This window comes from Vanellus vanellus (assembly GCF_965231255.1).
Source record: "Vanellus vanellus genome assembly, chromosome: 1".
In the NCBI taxonomy this organism is placed as follows: Eukaryota; Metazoa; Chordata; class Aves; order Charadriiformes; family Charadriidae; genus Vanellus; species Vanellus vanellus.
This window is the reverse complement of record NC_138905.1, coordinates 125832425-125852048: the sequence shown is the minus strand read 5'-3', so window position 1 is coordinate 125852048 and position 19624 is coordinate 125832425. Positions and strand designations below refer to the sequence as shown.

Sequence of the window (19624 nt, the reverse complement as noted above, 5' to 3'; positions counted from 1 at the left end):
TTGCTTCTAATATGTATTATCACAACTGAATAGCTGTAGAAACTACTAAAGATTAGAAATGTATGCCCTAATTTAAATCAAGTTAAATGGAGATATGACTTTGCTTTAAAACTTCTAAAATAATACAAAACAGAATGGACCTTACAAAGCAAGCAAACACAGAAAAGGCTGACAAATCAAAAAACTTGTCTGCTTAAAATTTGCTTAATTGTTCATCCTTACCTTCCGTGCTTAATCCAGGACTTGAAGTGAATTTTGCTACATCGACAATCTTTACAGCAAACTGTTGCCCTGTTTCCCTGTTGATACATCGCCGCACAACACTGAACGGACCCCTGAAAGACACACATAGAAAACAGCAATAAATATCCCATTCTCTTTTATGTGTTGAGCTACAATTCCATTATTTCTAAACAAAGTTTAGATTTCAACATTCAAGTGTAGTATTTACAACAGAAACTTACACCTCTCATCCTTGCTGCCCATTAAATGTAAAATTAATAATTTTAACTACAGACTAAAGAACACCAAATGAGTTTTGTATTTTCCTATATTAAAGACATATTCTCTTGCCCTGCCACTTTAGAAAGGCTATACTCTCAGAAACCTTGTGTAATATACTGACGTTATTATTAAATTTTAAGTGGACTTTATTTTGATGCATAATCCAAATAGGGAAAAAAAAAAAAAAGAGGCGAGAAACACCTTCTTGCTTTCAGTCCTAAGCTAGAGTTTAGAAATTACTGTTTGAAACAACTGAAAGGATATTCCTTCAAAACAATACAAGTAACGGAATTTTTAAGTCATGCTGTTTGGTTTTATTTGTTTCTCGATCTTACAGAAACGAGGTTTATTTTGAGCTTATTTGACACCACTAGATATAAACAACCTCCATTACAATACTTCAAAATTCCACAAAAGCTTATAATTTTCTCTCATCTATGGCACTTAAAGAACCCCCTCAAAAGTTACAGATAAAAAAATTTATTAAAATTAGTTCAAACAGATGTTAGCATTGCACTCACTAATAAAAAGCTGGTTATTTTTCACAATTGAAATTACGTTTGCCAAAACTCGAGTTAGAACAATGGCAACCTTTTAAAAACCATCACTAACAATATGCATTTTTCGAAGCTTCTTTTAGTAGAAGATTTAAGTTCTTGGCGCCTTGCCTTAAAACACAGAATCTGCTATCCAATGTCAAGAACAAAAAATACAATCAGATAATTATGGAAGGTCAAGCTTTCAGACATGAAAAATCAATAGGTTATGAAAAGAGAATAGGATTGTTTCAAGACTGCAAAAGTTGTGGCAAATCAATCCTTTTTTAGTGGTACTTATTTAATGACTGACATGATAGTTCTAAAGAAACCCATTCTAAAGTCTTCTCAAAAAGATGAAAAGATGGAAAAAGCCTTTGCTCAGAAGTTCATCCATTGAGTGAACATGTACCTGCTGAATGAAATAAATGCTTAAATATAGCTTAAAAGACAACTTCTTAGATTCAAGAAGTGAACTGGAAGTCAGATTACAGGCTTCTGAGCAATGAGATGACAAAGTAACACAATTCTCAAAATAAAAAGTTCCCTGAAAAGGGAGAAGTGTCCCTCTGAGGACAAACCTTTATAACTGGCTTTTGCTATTCCTTTACCTACCAGATGATTCAAATAATGTAATTAATCACACTACCGAACCTGCACTCCCTTAGCTAAAAATCCGATTTTTCTACTCTTTAAACAACAAATTTGCAAAGATTTTTTGAGATAGGATCGTTTCTGACACAGAACATGAATACCAAAACCAGTCAATGAATCACAATCTAAACATTCACAAAGAAGGAAAATATTTATTAGCACAACTATATACTTGTGAATTATGCTGATGTGCTCAAACAGAACTAACTATACAAGAAAACATCTGTTTTTTTTTCCCCCACTTTCCTTGCTCTTAACATATAATCAAATCCCCCATATTGATGACTGTTTTCTCCTCTGAATCCCACACCCCAGTATTATTCAGTATCTGGTCTTAAAAATTACATGTGGTAACTGTTGGTAAAAAAGATGTTCACTTAAGATTCTAATACATAGAGATCCACTTATATCTGTAAATGCAAAAGGCTCAACTGACTTCATTTGGCATCTCAAGGACTACAGCTATTGACTTGGAACCCTTCCCCCCACCCCTTTTTCAAAAAGCAATCTTTTATTAAGAAGTCTCATTTTATGTAGATCAGTGTCACCTTCTCATCCCAAGTCTCTGCTTACTGTTTTAGTATCTGTCAAAGTAAAATTGCTTTAAAATAGTATAAACACATTTAAATTATGGTAATTTAAAAACATTTCAAAATCTAAACCACAGCTCTGGAATAACATTGGCAATACTTGTTTTTATTCATAAATGCCATAAGTTACTAGAAACTAAATTTATTTCATTAAAATTATCTTTTTTCATTCCCATTGTTTTTTCCCCACACAAAGCCTTTCTGAAGACATTAAACAATGCTTTTAACCTAATCTGATACAGAATGGTAGATCACTAGAGTGTAGAGATGCCTGACAAGACCATATCCTTACCTATAGGCAGACCCCTGACTTGAGTTCATTGACTTAAACTCTACGAATTTAAATATTTCTTGGTGTTGACCAAGCTACTTCTAGATTTCCTGGTGTCCTCAAGTCTGGGCTAGAGATCTTGTCCATCCATCTGAATATGTGTACATACTTTGAGCAGCCAAGGAGAGATAGTCAGGGGATTCATAAATCAAAAAGGAGCATAGAAACTGCAGCTCCAAGGGGGATCAGGCTTGTGGTCATGCCTACTTTTCTCTCTCGTAACCATGACTTATTTTTTCTTTCCATTATGTTTTAACATTTTAGAACCCTGACTGGAAAGATTTGCTTCCTACATATTAAGTCTTGGACAAAAAAGCATTTTAAGCATTAAGCATTTTACTCAGTTCTGCAACAGAGAGAGTACAAGAGACATCGTCTGTACAGTCTCACCCTTTATGGCCATATAAGTTATGGTTGCAGCAAGCTTTTTGACTTTTTCCTCATAGCTGCAATGAAATACAGCAATTTTACAAATAAAGTTGTAATAGTCCACAGTGATACTCTCTAATCTGTCAGAAAACAAAAGTCTGTGCTTCCTAACACAGTAGTTTCAAACTTTATTTGGAAGTTAAGTAACAAACGTCTGTCAGGCCACCCTCAGTACCAGCACTAAAATCATACTCTTCTCAGTCAGGAAAAGGACTACACTATTTCACCTCTCAACCAAGACAAGGAACTATTCAACAGTTTTGTCTGGCACGGGGGAAACACATATCACGTCCTCATTAAATGACAACTTCTATAGCTTACTTTACTAACCCTGCAGCTCAAATCATACAGATCTAAAATACAGACATGATGCAGATAGAGGGAGGAATAACCGTAACTCTAAATACAGATCATCAAAACTGTTATAGATAGATCAGACTACTTAGTCGTTTATTTCTTAAAACAGAGGAACTAAGTTGCGTAATAAGACTTTATCTTGTAACAGTCATACAAACTAAAATTATAATGTAATGTGTTTTGTATTTCATTTCTCTCTGGGCTACCCTTAACACATACCCGTTGAGATATGCAAATCTTTGGCTTCAGACCCATTCTTCTGCCTCCCGATAAGCTTCCAAAATCTTTCACTGCAGTTAGCATGCACACAACAGACTACACTAGCTCAACGTATGAGAATCATTAAAATACGCAAGTAGTAAGGACAGATGATTTTTTCACTGGTATTTTGTCAACACTGGCAACAGCACATTCAAACACCTGCAATACTTTGAGTCCCACCTGCAATGTATACCAAAAAGCAAAATGTATTTTCTTAAACTGAAGTTGGGATGCATGACAATTTTTGCTGTCTACTACAGCTGGAAACCAAAGTATCACAATACATTATTAAGGAGGTTATTGACTATATGTAGGCCATTAAAAAGTGGATAGGAATGCTGAAGAAATGCCTCATAACCAGTTCTTTTCATGCTTCCAAAATTTCAAGTAGGTGGGGCAGGTCCTGATGTAACCTTAACCCTAGTGAAACCATTTTCTGTTCATTACCTTTACTGTTAGCACAAACCAGTTAATTTTATATCAGCTAGACACAAACTTGAAGAAAATAAATTATTAATTACTCTCTCCTTCGGGAGTACAACACCTAAAATAGAATAAAAAACTAAAAATTTGAGACCATCAAAGCTGTTTTTATCATCTCCTTCACTTTAAATTATTTTATTTAATGTATGTCATTAGGACTTCAAGGATAAAGATCGTAAGCTGATATTTTGCAAACTTTATTTTTTTATACTAGAATCTTGTTGGTTTACCTATCTGATCTGCTTCCTCTCCCCTTTCCTCCAATCCATGTTGGTGTGCAAGAATGAGAACTGGTTGTGATTAAAATATATCTTGTTGATTACTAACAAACACAAATACTTGAAACCAGTTACTGGAACTGGCTGTTCCCTTCCCATGTCCTGAATGAACTGAGCTGACCTGTGGGAATGAAGTTTCTACTGATGGATGATATAAAGATGCTTTCTGAACCCCCTATGCTTCAGAACCCCAGAACTTGAGATTTCAAGTAATTTACATATCACATCACCAATAATTTGGTCAACATCTATCCCAAGTGAGTCACAGTTTTTTGAGGAACTTAATATAAACAAATGCATTTTGGCTTTCAAATTCAGTTTCATTAATTTAAGTTAAAAAAAAAAAAAACAAAGAAACACAAGTTGAACATTTTGTCAGTAAAACCAACAACAGTGAACAACATCTCTTCCAATGAACAGAGTGCTCCTTTAAAAATGAACTCCCTTTATAAGTAAAAAGCCTTAGAATCCGTCTCCTTATTTAACACGGCTTAACTATTAAAAACTTGAAACATGCAATACAGTTCTTAAAGTTACCTTCAGTCAACATTTTAAATGGAAGATCAATGTTTCCGAAAATGTACTTTGCCAGTTTGTTGCATTAAGATACTATAAATGTATACAGATAAAGTCACATAAGAAAAGACATACATACCAAGATTTATTTTTTTTTTAAAGCTATGCATTTGCTTACCTAAGCAGCAGACAACACTGCTTTGTACTAATGTGGTTAATATTTCCAAAACAACTGTATCCAAATTGACAAAATTGTTGGAAAGAAAGCAAATTACAACCACATTTTAGAGAGATAGATCTCTTTCCCTCTCCACTCATCCATGTAATTTATAATATATACTTGTTCTTTAATTTTCCCTTTGATTTAAGTGAACCTCTTTTGAAAATAAACTATTTCCAAGATTAATTAAACCTGCAGTTAGTCACTATATCAGCTCATTTGCACATGGAACTGGAGCTTAAAACAGTCATTGAACCTCTCTGTGAATAAGAGGAGGCATCCACATTTAAACAGCCAGCACTGGCAATGTTGGGTAGACATTCTTTTTTTCAGTCTCAAAAGAAAAATTAAAATACTACATTGTGACGACTGTGGCACAGAAGAACATTTGGGTTGAAGATTTGATACTTTCTTAGAAAATTAGATATCCCAGTATGAGTCACAAAACTGATCTCCCCAGCAGCAATATTTCTATCACAGGTATGCTTCAACAGTTCACATCTTCAAAACCAAGTCTGTATTTTAACTCAGCTTTAGGACGAAACATACAAAGAACAAAGCACAAGACAGCGGTTCACTGGATCTCAGCCCAATATGAATACATACTTTCTAATATTAATCCAACAGAAAAAAAAGAATATACAGAGTACCGAAGCTGTGGTTCTAAAGTAGGAAAAAAGCCCCAACTCACAAGTCTTCCTTCACTTACATGATCATTTTTGAGACATGATCACTTGAACACCTTTGAAACTACTGAATCACAGTGCTTACATAATATTTTAGTACAATGTAGATTTTCTTTTCTAATGATATTGTAAATAATGAAATAACTGGAGAAGGGCTACTGAGTAAAGTGGTACGTTTTGAAACAAGTCATTTAAAACCAGTAAAATAAAAGTCAAGAAAAGATTTTGAAATGACAGGTATTTTTAAATAATAGCATTTAAAGAATGTAAAAATATTAGCTGAGTGATAAAGCACGATTTACGAGAAATTATTGTTACAGTTTAAAAATACTCAACTACGATCTATTTTAAAGGCTTAAGCAAGCTCTTATACACAGGGAGAAAAACTTCAGGGAAAATACTTGTCAAAAAAAAATAGAGTAACTTAAACGTCAGTTTTTCAATGTAGAAATACCTGATGAGGGGGTTAGGGTGGGGAAACATGCTACAAAAAGTATAGTCATATCAATGTAGTGTGCACTATCGGAGCTAATTAGACATCCAGAGTGACCTTATCACTCTACAGTAGAAAGACTGAGCTCAGTGCAACTCCAGATAGGAGTGGCTGATAGTGTGGACCAGAAACCCAGTCATGGTCCTCCTTCCAACCTACTGCCCTTCCGGCAGTATTCCCCTCATTGCAGTATCATTAGAACCCATTTTTTCAGCCCTCCTCAAAGCCTTATCTGACACAGAAAGGGAGGAAATGAAAATTGAAAAGACCACCACACAATTATTTTCAGCACCAAAACGTTGGCAAAGCTACCCCACAGAAAAAGAGACAGCAGACAGAAGGAGCTTCCAAACCGTTTTCCCCTTATTTTTCCTTAACCATTTCTTTTCTTCCATATGAAACTATAGGAATAGTCACTCCAGTGCTTGTGAAAGCAAAACACTCCTCAAGAAAACCTTAGGGTATGCTTCAAAATTATGTGACATACTGAAAAAATATTTGCTTTGAATTTTAAGATTTTCTTTTCAGAAGATTGTTTTTGTCACCATAAAAGCAGAACACTGGCAGAAAGAGATCTCTTCTGCTACCCTGTCTTTTCTTTCTCCAACCTGCAAGGGGGATAAGCTATCCTTAACTGATCTGTAACCCCTATCAACAGAAATGGTAAGTTTGTGGCCTGATTTTTCTTCTTACCAAGCAAAAAAGCAACAATGATTTTATCAGTCATTCTACATTTTAATATATTAGGTATCTATGTACCAAATTTCTTAGGCATACATATACTATAAACAGATGCTGATATGTAAAAATATCATTAATGTAGCAGTAGTTTGTAAACAACGCTTTATTTACATTGACTGGCTGGGATATTGAGGGGATTGGAAAGAAAGAACGTTGAGATAAGAGGCTCGCTGCATTCATAGAATCATAGAATTGTCTAGGTTGGAAGAGACCCTTGGGATCATCGAGTCCAACCATCTACCCTACTCTACAAAGTTCTCCCCTACACCATATCCCCCAACACCACATCTAAACGTCTCTTAAACACATCCAGGGATGGGGACTCAACCACCTCCCTGGGCAGTCTATTCCAATGCCCGACCACTCTTTCTGTGAAAAATTCTTTCCTAATGTTCAGTCTAAATCTACCCTGGTGGAGCTTGAAGCCATTCCCTCTGGTTCTGTCATTAATTACCTGTGAGAAGAGACCAGCACCAACCTCTCTACAGTGTCCTTTCAAATAGTTGTAGAGAGTGATGAGGTCTCCTCTCAGCCTCCTCCTCCTCAAGCTAAACAGTCCCAGCTCCTTCAACCGCTCTTCACATGATTTGTTTGCTAGGCCCTTCATCAGGTTCGTTGCCCTCCTCTGCACTTGCTCCAGCACCTCGATATCTCTCTTGTATTGAAGTGCCCGAAACTGGACACAATACTCAAGGTGTGGCCTCACCAGTGCTGAGTACAGGGGCACAATCACCTCCCTACTTCTGCTGGCCACGCTATTTCTAATACAAGCCAGGATGCCATTGGCTTTCTTGGCCACCTGGGCACACTGCCGGCTCATATTCAGCCACTTGTCAATTAGAACCCCCAGGTCTCTTTCTGCCAGGCAGCTCTTCAGCCACACTTCCCCAAGCCTGTAGCGCTGCATGGGGTTATTGTGGCCCAAGTGCAGAACCTGGCACTTGCCCTTGTTGAAGCTCATACGATTGATGTTGGCCCAGTGATCCAATCTAAGTCTCTCTGTAGAGCTTCCCTATCCTCCTGGGAATCAACACTCCTGCTTAACTTGGTGTCATCTGCAAATTGCTGATGATACACCCTATGTCCTTATCAAGATCATCAATAAAGATGTTGAACAGAAATGGTCCCAACACTGAGCCCTGAGGCACACCACTTGTGACCGGCCACCAGCTGGATTTAAATCCATTGAGCACCACTCTTTGGGACCTTCCAGTCAGCCAGTGCTTGATCCAGCGGATCGCATGCTCATCCAGGCTGTGCAAAGCCAGTTTTTCCACAAGAATTGTATGGGGGACAGTTTCAAATGCTTTTCGAAAGTCCAGGTATACAATATCAACAGCCTTTCCCTCATCCAATATTCTGGTTATCTTGTCATAGAAGGAGATCAGGTTCGTCTGGCAGGACCTGCCTTCCATAAACCCATGCTGACTAGGCCTGATCCCCTGGTTGCCCATTATGTGGGTTTTGATGGCACTCAAGATGACCTGCTCCATGACCTTCCCTGGTATTGAGGTTAGACTGACAGGTCTATAGTTACCTGGATCCTCCTTTTTGCCTTTCTTATAGATGGGTGTTACATTTGTCACCCTCCAGTCCATTGGGACCTCCCCAGTTAGCCATTCTCTATTCCACTACCATCAAATAAAAATTTCAGCACCAGTCACAAACAACATTCTTCACATGCAAGCTACTCAGAAAATATTTTTATGTTCACATATACTGTAACGTCCTTCATTTTCAGAATTCCATAATTATTAGTTAGCACTGACCTTATCCTTGTAAATTCTCCCATTTTATTCATAGACACATGAAACAATTAAGGCTGGTGGGGACCTCTAAAGGGACATGGATAATGATTTTTGTCAGAACATCTACTCTTGTTGCTATCAAAAATGATACTACTACGTTACTTTTTTTTTTTTTTAAAGAAAAACAGCAGAAACTACCTCACTCCCTGAAAACAACCCTTTACAAATAATTATTCACCTCCGCATAAAGACAAGCAAATTCTGCTTTCAATAATTATTGTAGTAATAGGTTTTATGGTCTTAAAAGAGTTGGTCTGAAAGCCGCAGCGGCAGCAGGAATATTAAGTGTACTTTGTTAAGACCTATAAGCTTTTTGGAACAAGATCAGACATTAGCTGTGGGGCAGCTTTCCGAGGGGCATGCTTCCACAAGAAAGGCAACATGATACATACAGAAGATTGAAGGGTTTTTAGAGCAAGATTACAGTACATCATTTCAAGTTCATGTTTGGATGATACTAAAGTATGATGACTGTTTTAAACAGAAGCAATAGTTATTGGCATAAAACAGCTCTTTCAATAGACTGTCCTCAGATCTTCCTTTCCGTCCTATTTTGCACCTCATTAAAGGTTATTTGCAAGAGAGAGGTCAAGAACTCAAATTCAAGTAACTCCTAACAGCCTTCTTAAAGAGTTCGGACTTCTGGCTTTACAGATTCATGTTTTAATTCATTTCTTGCTTGATAATCTGTTTCCAATGATTCACTACTAATTTGCTTTTGCTGCAAGTTTAGACCTTGGATACCACTTTCACTTTTCTGAATCAGTACGTAGGTCTAAAATGCTATGATAGCAGCCTTAGTCTTCAACAAAGTGACTGATCACGTGCCCCATTTCCAGATGGATGAAAGCATGAACAAAAAAATATTTCTAAGGCATGTATGTACTAAGCATACACAGGTAAGTTATGAGACATTTTCTTAACTGAGATGTAAATAATTATAAAGGTCTCAGAAAATGCTGCTGTTTTTTAAACGCTGGTGAGAATTTCACAGAATTTCACAGAATTTTCAGAGTTGGAAGGAACCTCTAGAGATCATCTAGTCCAACTCCCCTGCTAAAGCAGGATTGCCTAGAGCACATTACTCAGGGAACCATTGAAAAGAGCCTGGCTCCAACCTCCTTCAACCCACCCTTGAGATACTTGTACGCCATAATAAGGTCTCCCCTCAGCCTTCTCTTCTCCAGGCTAAAGAGTCCCAGCTCTCTCAGCCTTTCCTCATAAGGCAGATGCTCCAATCCCTTAATCATTTTAGTTGCCCTTCGCTGGACTCGCTCCAGCAGTTCCCTGTCCCTCTTGAACTGGGGAGCCCAAAACTGGACACAGTATTCCAGTTGTGGCCTCACCAGTGCAGAGTAGAAGGGGAGAATGACCTCCCTCGACCTACTGGCCACACCCTATGCAGCCCAGGATTCCATTGGCCTTTTTGGCAACAAGGGCACATTGCTGGGCCATGGATAATTTACTGTCTACCACTACCCCCAGATCCTTCTCCTCAGAGCTACTTCCCAGCAGGTCCGCCCCTAACCTATACTGGTGCCTAGCATTCTTCCTCCCCAGGTGCAGGACCTTGCACTTGCTTTTGTTAAACCTCATTAGGTTCTTCTCTGCCCAGCTCTCCAGCCTGTCCAGGTCACGCTGGATGGCAGCACGGCCCTCTGGGGTGTCAGCCACCCCACTCAGTTTGGTATCATCAGCAAACTTGCTGAGGATACCCTCTGTCCCCTCATCCAGGTCATTAATGAATATATTAAACAAAACTGGACCAAGTATTGACCCCTGGGGGACACCACTGGTTACAGGCCTCCAACTAGACTCTGTAGTTCCCTGGGTCCTCCTTCTTGCCTTTTTTGAAGATCGGAGTGATGTCAGCCTTCCTCCAGTCCTCAGGCACCTCTCCTGTTCTCCATGACCGTTCAAAGACGATGGAGAGTGGTCTAGCAATAACATCCGCCAGCTCTCTCAGCACTCGCGGATGCATGCCATCAGGGCTCATAGACTTATGAATGTCCAGCTTGGCCAAGTGGTCTCTGACCCGGTCCTCCTCAACTGAGGGAAAATCTTCCTCTCTCCAGACCTTCCCCTTTGCCTTCAGAGTATGGGATTCATGAGGGACAGCTTTAGCAGTGAAGACCGAAGAAAAGAAGGCATTCAGTAACTCTGCCTTCTCTGTGTCTTCCACCACTAGGGCACCCGTCTCATTCACCAGTGGGCCTACATTTTCCCTAGTCTTCCTTTTTCTATTGATATACTCAAAGAATCTCTTCTTATTGTCTTTAACTGCAGTGGCCAAGCCGAGTTCTGATTGAGCTTTGGCCCTTCTCATTTTCCCCCTACATAGCTTTGTTATATCTTGATAGTCCTCATAAGTTGCCAACCCCCTTTTCCAGAGAATGTAAACTTTCCTTTTTTTCCTGAGGTCCAGCCAAAGTTCTCTGTTTAGCCAGGCTGGTCGTCTTCCCCGTCTGCTCGTTTTTCAAGACAAGGGGACGGCCTTCTCCTGCGCTTTTAAGAGCACCTGCTTGAAGTATGCCCAGCCTTCTGGGCACCTTTGCTCTTCAAAACTGCCTCCCAAGGGACACTCTCGACCATGCTCCTAAACAGGCTAAAGTCTGCCGTCCTTTGGAAATCCAAGGTGGCAGTTCTGCTGGCTCCCTGCCTTACTTGATCAAGAATTGAAAATTCTATCATTTTGTGATCACTCTGCCCAAGGCGACCTCCAACCTTTACATCCCCCACAAGACCTTCTCTGTTAACAAACAGTAGGTCCAGTAGGGCACTTCCCCTAGTTGGTCCCTTCACCAGCTGTGAAGAATAAAATGAGAATGAAGAATAAAAATTGGTTAAACTGAGATGAAATATCCTGCCCCCTCACCAGTAAAGAACTCGAGAAAGCAATGACAAATAGGATTCTCCCCTCTCTCTGATTCACCTTAAGGTAGGTGAGAATCTCTATCTCACTCAAGAAGTGATTTAGGGCAGGGGAAGACTGGTAATCAAAGCACAAAACCTACTTCTTGAGCAGGAGAAGGGAGAAATAAGGAGAGCTTTGTTCACTGATAAATACCCACTGGAAATACTACAATAAAAGCATGGAATCAAGATCCCCAAAATTTTATTTTTAACTCTAACACTTCACACAAAAATACAACACACCAGCAGCTGAATCAAGAACAAGAGTTCAAAAGTGTTCAGAAAAACCGATGCTCTTCTCCTAACAGACTCCTTTAATATCTGACCAAATCTTTTGCCCCTTTCTCTTCTTTGTGAAGAAGGACCTAGTGCACAAAATCACAAAGCAGTGAAGGAAATCTGGGAAAAAAAACATAAAACTACATTAGGTATGAAATCATTCAACAGTAAGAAGAAAAACAACAAGAATGAACAAATGTGTAAAAAAAAGAGCACTTCCATCACAGGAACAAAATACAGTATATTAGAAATAATAGCTTTGCCTCCAAAAGAATATAGAAAGGTTGTAGAGTATCTTCAGTCTCATCTGCTAGAGACAATGATAGTTACTTTTCTCTTTTCCCATTCAGAGAACTTGTTTATCCCATTCACGTTAATAGCCCTTGTTCCATCTCAGGCTGTGGGTTCACCAACATTTCTTCAGCAGCACTACTGGCCAAATCAGGAACACTTCTAGCTATTGTGTTGTCCTGAAACAGCTTTGGCATGGTTACACTGACCCAAACCAAAGAAGAAACAAAAAAGACCCAAATATCCAGCACAGACCACTTCTCCTGCTTTTTTTTACTGCTTTACTTTTCATCCAGAGCAGTTGCTCAATTTCGCTTAAAGCATGGCTACATAAAGAGCTGTGTTGAGACAGTCAAACCCAGGAACAAATGGCTAGGACACAGGAGATGCTTAAGCGGCACGGCTGCTAAAAGTGAATCTATTCTCAGACCACAATGATTTTTCATACGGTCCAACAGCCACCTGTAGGGCCTGCACTAACATAGCACACATGCACTCGTGCAATGAAGAAAAAGAACTCATATACTGAGTAAATCTTAGGTAAATCCACATATAGCTGGCTCCACTGTGCACAGTTTGTCTTGCAACTACAAGTGCTGTCGATAGCATAGCACACAGAGCAAGATGATAAAAGAAGAATAGGGATATGTCAGCCACCACTGCTGCCAAAAATTCCTTCATGAGATTACACCCTCAGGTGAACTTACTGCTCCCTACATCACATCTACCTCTTGCGTTGTGGTTCTATTTTAAATTTCCACTTTAAGATTATTAATGGCTGCTTTATATTTATTAGTCCTGCTAACAAAACTGAGCTTACATACTACTTCCTTTTCTCTCTCTCAGATTTTGCCAAGCCTAACAAAATGCACTTTTTTATGATGAGCTCTCTCTTTTCAGAATCTCTTCCCTGCCTCTGTTCCAGTTCTAATTTTTCTTAACAAAAGCAACCAGACCTGTGAGTAGTACTCCAAATGAGGTCTTAGCAAAAGTTTGCACAATGTTAACGATGCTTTCTTCTCTGCTGGAAATACTGTGCCTGGTACAATCCTGTACTTGCCTTCTCCACACACACATCATACAGCCACCTAATATCACTACGTTCTTCTCAGTTGTTTCCAGCCAATCAGCCTTAGCCTACCCCAAAGCCTATTACTAGTTTTTCCATTCTCAAGTGGAGGATCCTGTTCATAATTTACACGAATAAAGTCCTTGGGCTTTTTCCTTTCTGGATGATGTCCAGATCTTCCTGTGCAGCAATTATTTTCAAATGTTGCATTAAAAAAAAAAAGCACAGATTAAGCCAATTTAGTGTTTTTTCTTTTAAAATAACCTGACAGACAACTAATCCAAAACTGACCAATGACAAACCTTCAGTTTTTTCCACTATTTCCTCTTTGAATACCCCATTTCAATTTCTTCTTTAGTCCAATATGGAATAATTCACATTTATCATATTGTAATCTTATTGTTTGTTTTAAAAAAACAGCAACCCAAACTACAAGATGGAAGTGAGAAGGAAGCACTAGCAGATCTGACTGGTAGAAGGGGTTTTCTCATTGCTTGGAATACACCACCACTAATTCAGCTGCCCCAACACTACTGTGTTACAAAAATCAGAAGTTTCCTACATGTTCATGACAACAGAGAAAGGTACACTTAACTCGCATGAACCACTACAGAAGTAGAGAAGAAACTTAACATTTTTAATGGAAATAACCTCATTTAAATACTGTATTATGTCAGTGATAACAAATGACAGTTCCTCAAAATTGAGAATCTATTACCTTTATATTGTAGTATATGCAAAAGGTTCAGAAATTCTTTGAGGGCCTCTCTCTTCCCCATATCTGACTAAGAACAAAACTCCCATTTAATTTGCTACCGCTAGACAAGTTAAGTTTCAAACTGGAAAGATAGCATTGGTCAAACAAAACAATGTTTTTAAAACACACATATACTAGAAATCGGTATCCCCCACAAAAACAATACCTGAATCTAAACAGAACTTACTCTGGTAATCAGTTCAATCAGAATTGCTTCCTGTATAGCTCAATATTTAAATTTTGATTAAAAAAAAAAAAAATCATCTCAGTTTAGTTTAGCCTCAAGGATATTTGTGTGCATACCAATTCACAAGACCCTTTGGAACCAATAAATAGAAGTTACTGAGGTCCACGACAGAGACCAAGTTTTTAAGTGAGAAAGTTTTTAAGTGCAGCACTAATTAGTAAAGCTAAATTATCTGTAGAATCTTGATCCAGGCAGAGAGTTTCCTGTACTTCTTACAGGAGCCTGGCCTCTGAACTGCCAAACACCTTCATGTGTTAGGAGAACAAAAAGTATCCTGAAAAGAAAGTCTGTCTTGTATGTCTCAAAAGTATGCAGATTAGTATTAAATTTCATAAGTTGTCATAAAGATCATGTATGAAGTGAAGGAAAACATAAATACTTGAGGTTTTCTTTTAAAGATTTCGGAAGACTTCCGGTATTTCAGAAATTGAATTTATGACTCAAATCATCAGCCTTTATGGTGACTCATAACATTTTAAATTACAGAAGGATTATGGGATTTGTTAAGAACATTCAGCTGAATATCGGGGAAAAAATTTCCTGGTTATGATATTTATAGAAGGTTGTTGAATGCTCTCTCCAGGGAAGAAATGAATGAATTCTGATCTCTTGAAATCTGATGCTTTCAACAACGTACTAGAATGAAAAATCTACACAGAGAAGTTAAGAAAATTTAGTTTCTCTCTTCCATCTGGATGTGTTAGGTTTCTGAACAGATCCTTGTATTTTTATATATTTAATGCATATATACTACAGTTCAAAGTCAGGGTGTGGTTTTTGGTTTTTTAATTATTTTTTTAAGTACAGATTACATCTCAACAGCATAGACATCTCAATGAAAAAAACATTAGCCTATACCACTTGTACTAGCTGAGCCTTATTCTAAACTTTAAACAAGCTACTTTTTAGTAATTTATTTAGAAATGTCATCTCTTACTACCTTCAAAAATTAAAGACGTCTTGGGAAAAACTAATGCAGCTACAAGAAAAACCTTTAAAACTAAATAAGGCTATTCACCTTACTAAATATTTGGAAGGTATATTGTTATAGAAGTATAGTAGGGAAATTAACCACTGTTGCTTGTGAAAGTAACAAATACCCAAGTATTTAAACATGAGATACTAGCTTCCTGTAAAACAATTGTTCATTAATTTTAAATTCAACTCTTCTCTTCATGTGGTAATTTAAAGTTATAGGTATCTCCTTAGCACAATCTTGTCATTAGAAAGACTACCATACAAAGTATCTCATATTAACTACTGGACAATTATTCCTGTATGAACTATAAACACCTACAAGACAACTATTAATACACATACAGCATAATGTATTGTATGAACATTTCACAATTTCTTTATTGAAAAAGCCACAACGTTATTTTTCTAATTGCTAAACATTTAATAGAACTGTTAACAACCTGAACCTAAATGTAAAGCCTTTACCTTAATTTTTAAAATATTTTTTCAATATTTTATTTAATATTTTTCCTTTTTTTCATTACAAAAAAGGATCAATTTCCCAGTCAGCTCTGAGACAAAGTTGTACTAAAGCACCAACATGAAGAGAAGACAGCACAGGGGTGCTAGCAAACTGCCAGGAGTTTGGAGAGGACAAGGTTTTTAGTACTGCTTTTTCAAAAAGACAAAACAACAAATTATTCCTGGAACTATGAAATTAACAGGAATCAGAGCACTGCCTTCATATCTGCATGACCATTTGAGGTGCACACACTGAAAGATCCCACACTCCTGCAAGTGATTATTTGACCTTTGGGACACTGACAAAAATAGGAAGCTGAATTCATGGTCCAGGTCAGGAACAGCATCTGACATTTCATCAGTTTCCAGCTGGTCTTTATTTATTTTATTCAAGGACTGAATAGTGAAATGAGGTGGATGAGCAACACCTTGTGTCCACAAGTAGATCTCTGTTTCCTTACATAATCTCACACCAACAAGCAAACACATCACTCTAAATTCAAATCAAAATAAAAGTGATTTCAACTGCAGTGATAAATACTGCGATCCCCGATTTGAACCACAGAATCAGTCATTCCCTAAATCACCGTCTCAAAACACCAATCCACCTGTGTGCTGATGTTCTTAAAAGAAAAAATAAAAAACAGTAAAACATAAAAATCTAGTGACACTGGTAGAAGTCCTAAAAAAGGATTAGAAGACACTTCAGTAAGAAACTTGCTGCTGCCTATTTGAGGCATTCCCAAGCTTAGCTCGCTTGGCTGCCACAAGTAGCTGGTGGCAGCTGCTAGTGCTGTCACCAGAAAGGAGCCCAGTAGCAGAAACGCAGCTTCCAGCTTTGTTCTAGGCTATGTACACACGAAGGAGTAAGCACATATCCGCACCAACTTCCCCATCTTTTAAAAATGAAAGACAAAAATAGAGAATTTAGCTAGTACTATGGTTTGAATGATGACACATTCTTGGAGCTAAGAAGAATCCAAAGTATTCAAACAGTGAGGTTACAAATTTGAACAAAACTAGGATTTAAAACTGCCAATTGCTTTTTGACTAAACAAATGAACATGTGCTACAGAACCCTACCATAGCACCCTCCTGCTTTGTACTAGAAATTTCACTGTAAATTTAAGTCTAACCATATTTTTGTATTAATTAGGGCTATGCAAAACAGAAGCAGAAGTTAACTGCTAAGAAAGGCAGCACTTAGGAAAAAGTGAATGAGGAGAAAAGCGCTGGCAGTTGAGGATGGGGGAGAGGGAAATGGGAACAAGACGTCAAATTATCATACTATTTTTTTCTTTATTATGCTTCTCTAGTCAAAATAATTAAGAGAGAGAAAAACAGAAAAAGAAGTGCTATAGATTGCAGAGAATACATACAGTATTGCTCAACCACAGAAAGAAACTTCCAGTTGGCAGGATTTTCAAATAACTGTACAAACCTACTTGCAAAGATATAAAAATATAAATACCTGACATGCGATACTTTGGGTGAAACACATACAAGTGAAAACCAAAACCCAACCAAAACCAACCCCCAAAACTTTAATGAAAACTTATGATGATATTTTTTCCCTTCAAATACTTGTCCAGCAGCTTTTAAGTCATACTAACTGGGCAACTGGTTGTGTAGCTGAAGTTGGCAACAAGGATTTATTTGGCTTTTAGGAGCACAGGACGCTCTTTGAGGATCAAGGGCTGTCAGGAAGTGACAGGTTCCCACCCCAGGAGGGCAAAAAGCATTTTTGCCAACAGGGTGGCCATCCTGGTAAAAGAGAGCTTTCATTAGGAATGACAGGGGAGGGAAATAAGGACCAAGGTGAGCAGGGTGATATGGACAGCAGAGGCCTTGTAATGACCAATTTCAATCTTAATAAATAAGGATGCACCTACTAGGCAGCACAGGGACAGCTCTCAGACATCTTCTGGGAAAACACCACAACTAGGTGTCTTTCTGAAACGCCTGTACAGTAACACATGCTGGGCTAGCTCACACAACGGGACTGCTGCAATGGGTACAAGGCCTTAGAAAGGACAGGCTGGGAAAGTAAAGATGGGGAGTTGCTCTTCATGCAAGAGAGCAGTTTTATGGATGGCGCTCTGCCTTGAGACTGATGAGGAGCCAGCCGAAAGACTATGGGTCAGGATTAGCATACAGCCAACATGGGAGACACTGTGGTCGGTGTCTGCTACAGACTGCCTGGTCAGGAAAATTCAGAATCATAGAATGGTGTGGGTTGGAAGGGACTTTTAAATGTCATGTAATCCAATCCCCCTGCCATGGGCAGGAACATCTTTCACTAGATCAGGTTGCTCAAACGCCCATCCAACCTGACCTTGAACACCTCCAGTGATGGGGTATCCACTTCTCTGGGCAACCTGTTCCAGTGCCTCACCACCCTCACAGTAAATAATTTTTTCCTTCTGTCCAATCTAAACCTAGCCTCTTCCAGTTTAAAACTGTTGCCCCTTCTATTGTCACTACAAGCCTTGGTAAAATGTCTCACTTTTCTTATAATCCCCCCTTTATATATTGAAAGACTCCCTGGAGCCCTCTCTCCTTCAGCCTGAACAACCCCAACTCTCTCAGCCTTTCTTCATAGGAGAGGTGTTCATGGCCCTTTTCTGGACCCACTCTAACAGATTCCTGTCTTTCTTGTGCTGGAGACCCCAGAACTGGATGCAGAACTCCAGGCAGGGTCCCATGGGAGGGGAATAGAGAGGGAAAATCACCTCCCTTGACCTGCTGGCCACATTTCTTTTGATGCAGTCCAAAATAGATTAGCTTTCTGGGCTGCCAGCACACATTGCCAGCTCATGTACAATTTTTTGTCCATGAGTATCCCCAAGTCCTTCTCTGCAAGGCTGCTCTCAATCCATTAATCTCCCAGTCTGTATTGGCACTGAGGATTACTCTGACCTGGGTACAGGACTTTGTACTTGACCTTGTTGAACTTCAAGTGGTTTGCACGGGCATAGTCCTCAAGCCTGCCGAGATCCCTCCGGATGGCATCCCTTCCCTCTAGCCAATCAACTGCACCTCTCAGCTTGGTGTCATCTGCAAACTTGCTGAGGGTGCATTCAATCCCATTGTCTTATATCATTAATGAAGATACTAAATAGTACTGGTCCCAGTATGGACTGTTGAGGGATGCAACTTGTTACTGGTTTCCACTTGGACATTGAGTCATTGGCTATAACTCTTTGGACACAGATATCCAGCCAATTCCTGTTACCCATGTAACAGTCCATCTGTCAAAACTATATCTCCCCAATTTAGAGGCAAGAATGTTGTGGGGGACTGTATTAAAGGCCTTACATAAGTCTAGGTAGATGACACCTGTAGCTCTTCTGTTGTCCGCTGATGCAGTCACTCCATCATAGAAGGCCACTAGCAAAACTGATACAATATTCAAAACGTTCACTCAAAATAACAGCAACTTCAAGGAGATATCCAATCTGGATTTAGCCTTTCCATGGAGTTTCAGCTGAGGTAGTTGAAGGAGTACATTATTAATATTAATAATATAAATTGGCATAGATATACATGATGCATATATACACACACATAAACCTCCCCCCCACATATGTATGCACACTCACAGCTTAAACGCAGTATGCCAAAGCAATTCCAACATATGTTCAAGTCGAATCTTTTGCAAATGCTTTTGAAATCTAGTTTTCTTCTCTGAAAATTAAGTGC

General features: G+C 38.6%; 1 protein-coding gene across 2 annotated transcripts in view; it reads right to left on the bottom strand.

The window, feature by feature from the left end:
- Positions 1-19624, bottom strand: part of CASK (calcium/calmodulin dependent serine protein kinase) — a gene marked incomplete at its 5' end in the record, with an annotated part of 227731 nt that overhangs the window by 160638 nt on the left and 47469 nt on the right. For both annotated transcript variants that reach the window (XM_082494540.1, XM_082494541.1), the window contains one exon: positions 223-335. In XM_082494540.1, coding sequence (XP_082350666.1) covers positions 223-335 — 113 coding nt within the window. The remainder of the gene's footprint in view (positions 1-222; positions 336-19624) is intronic.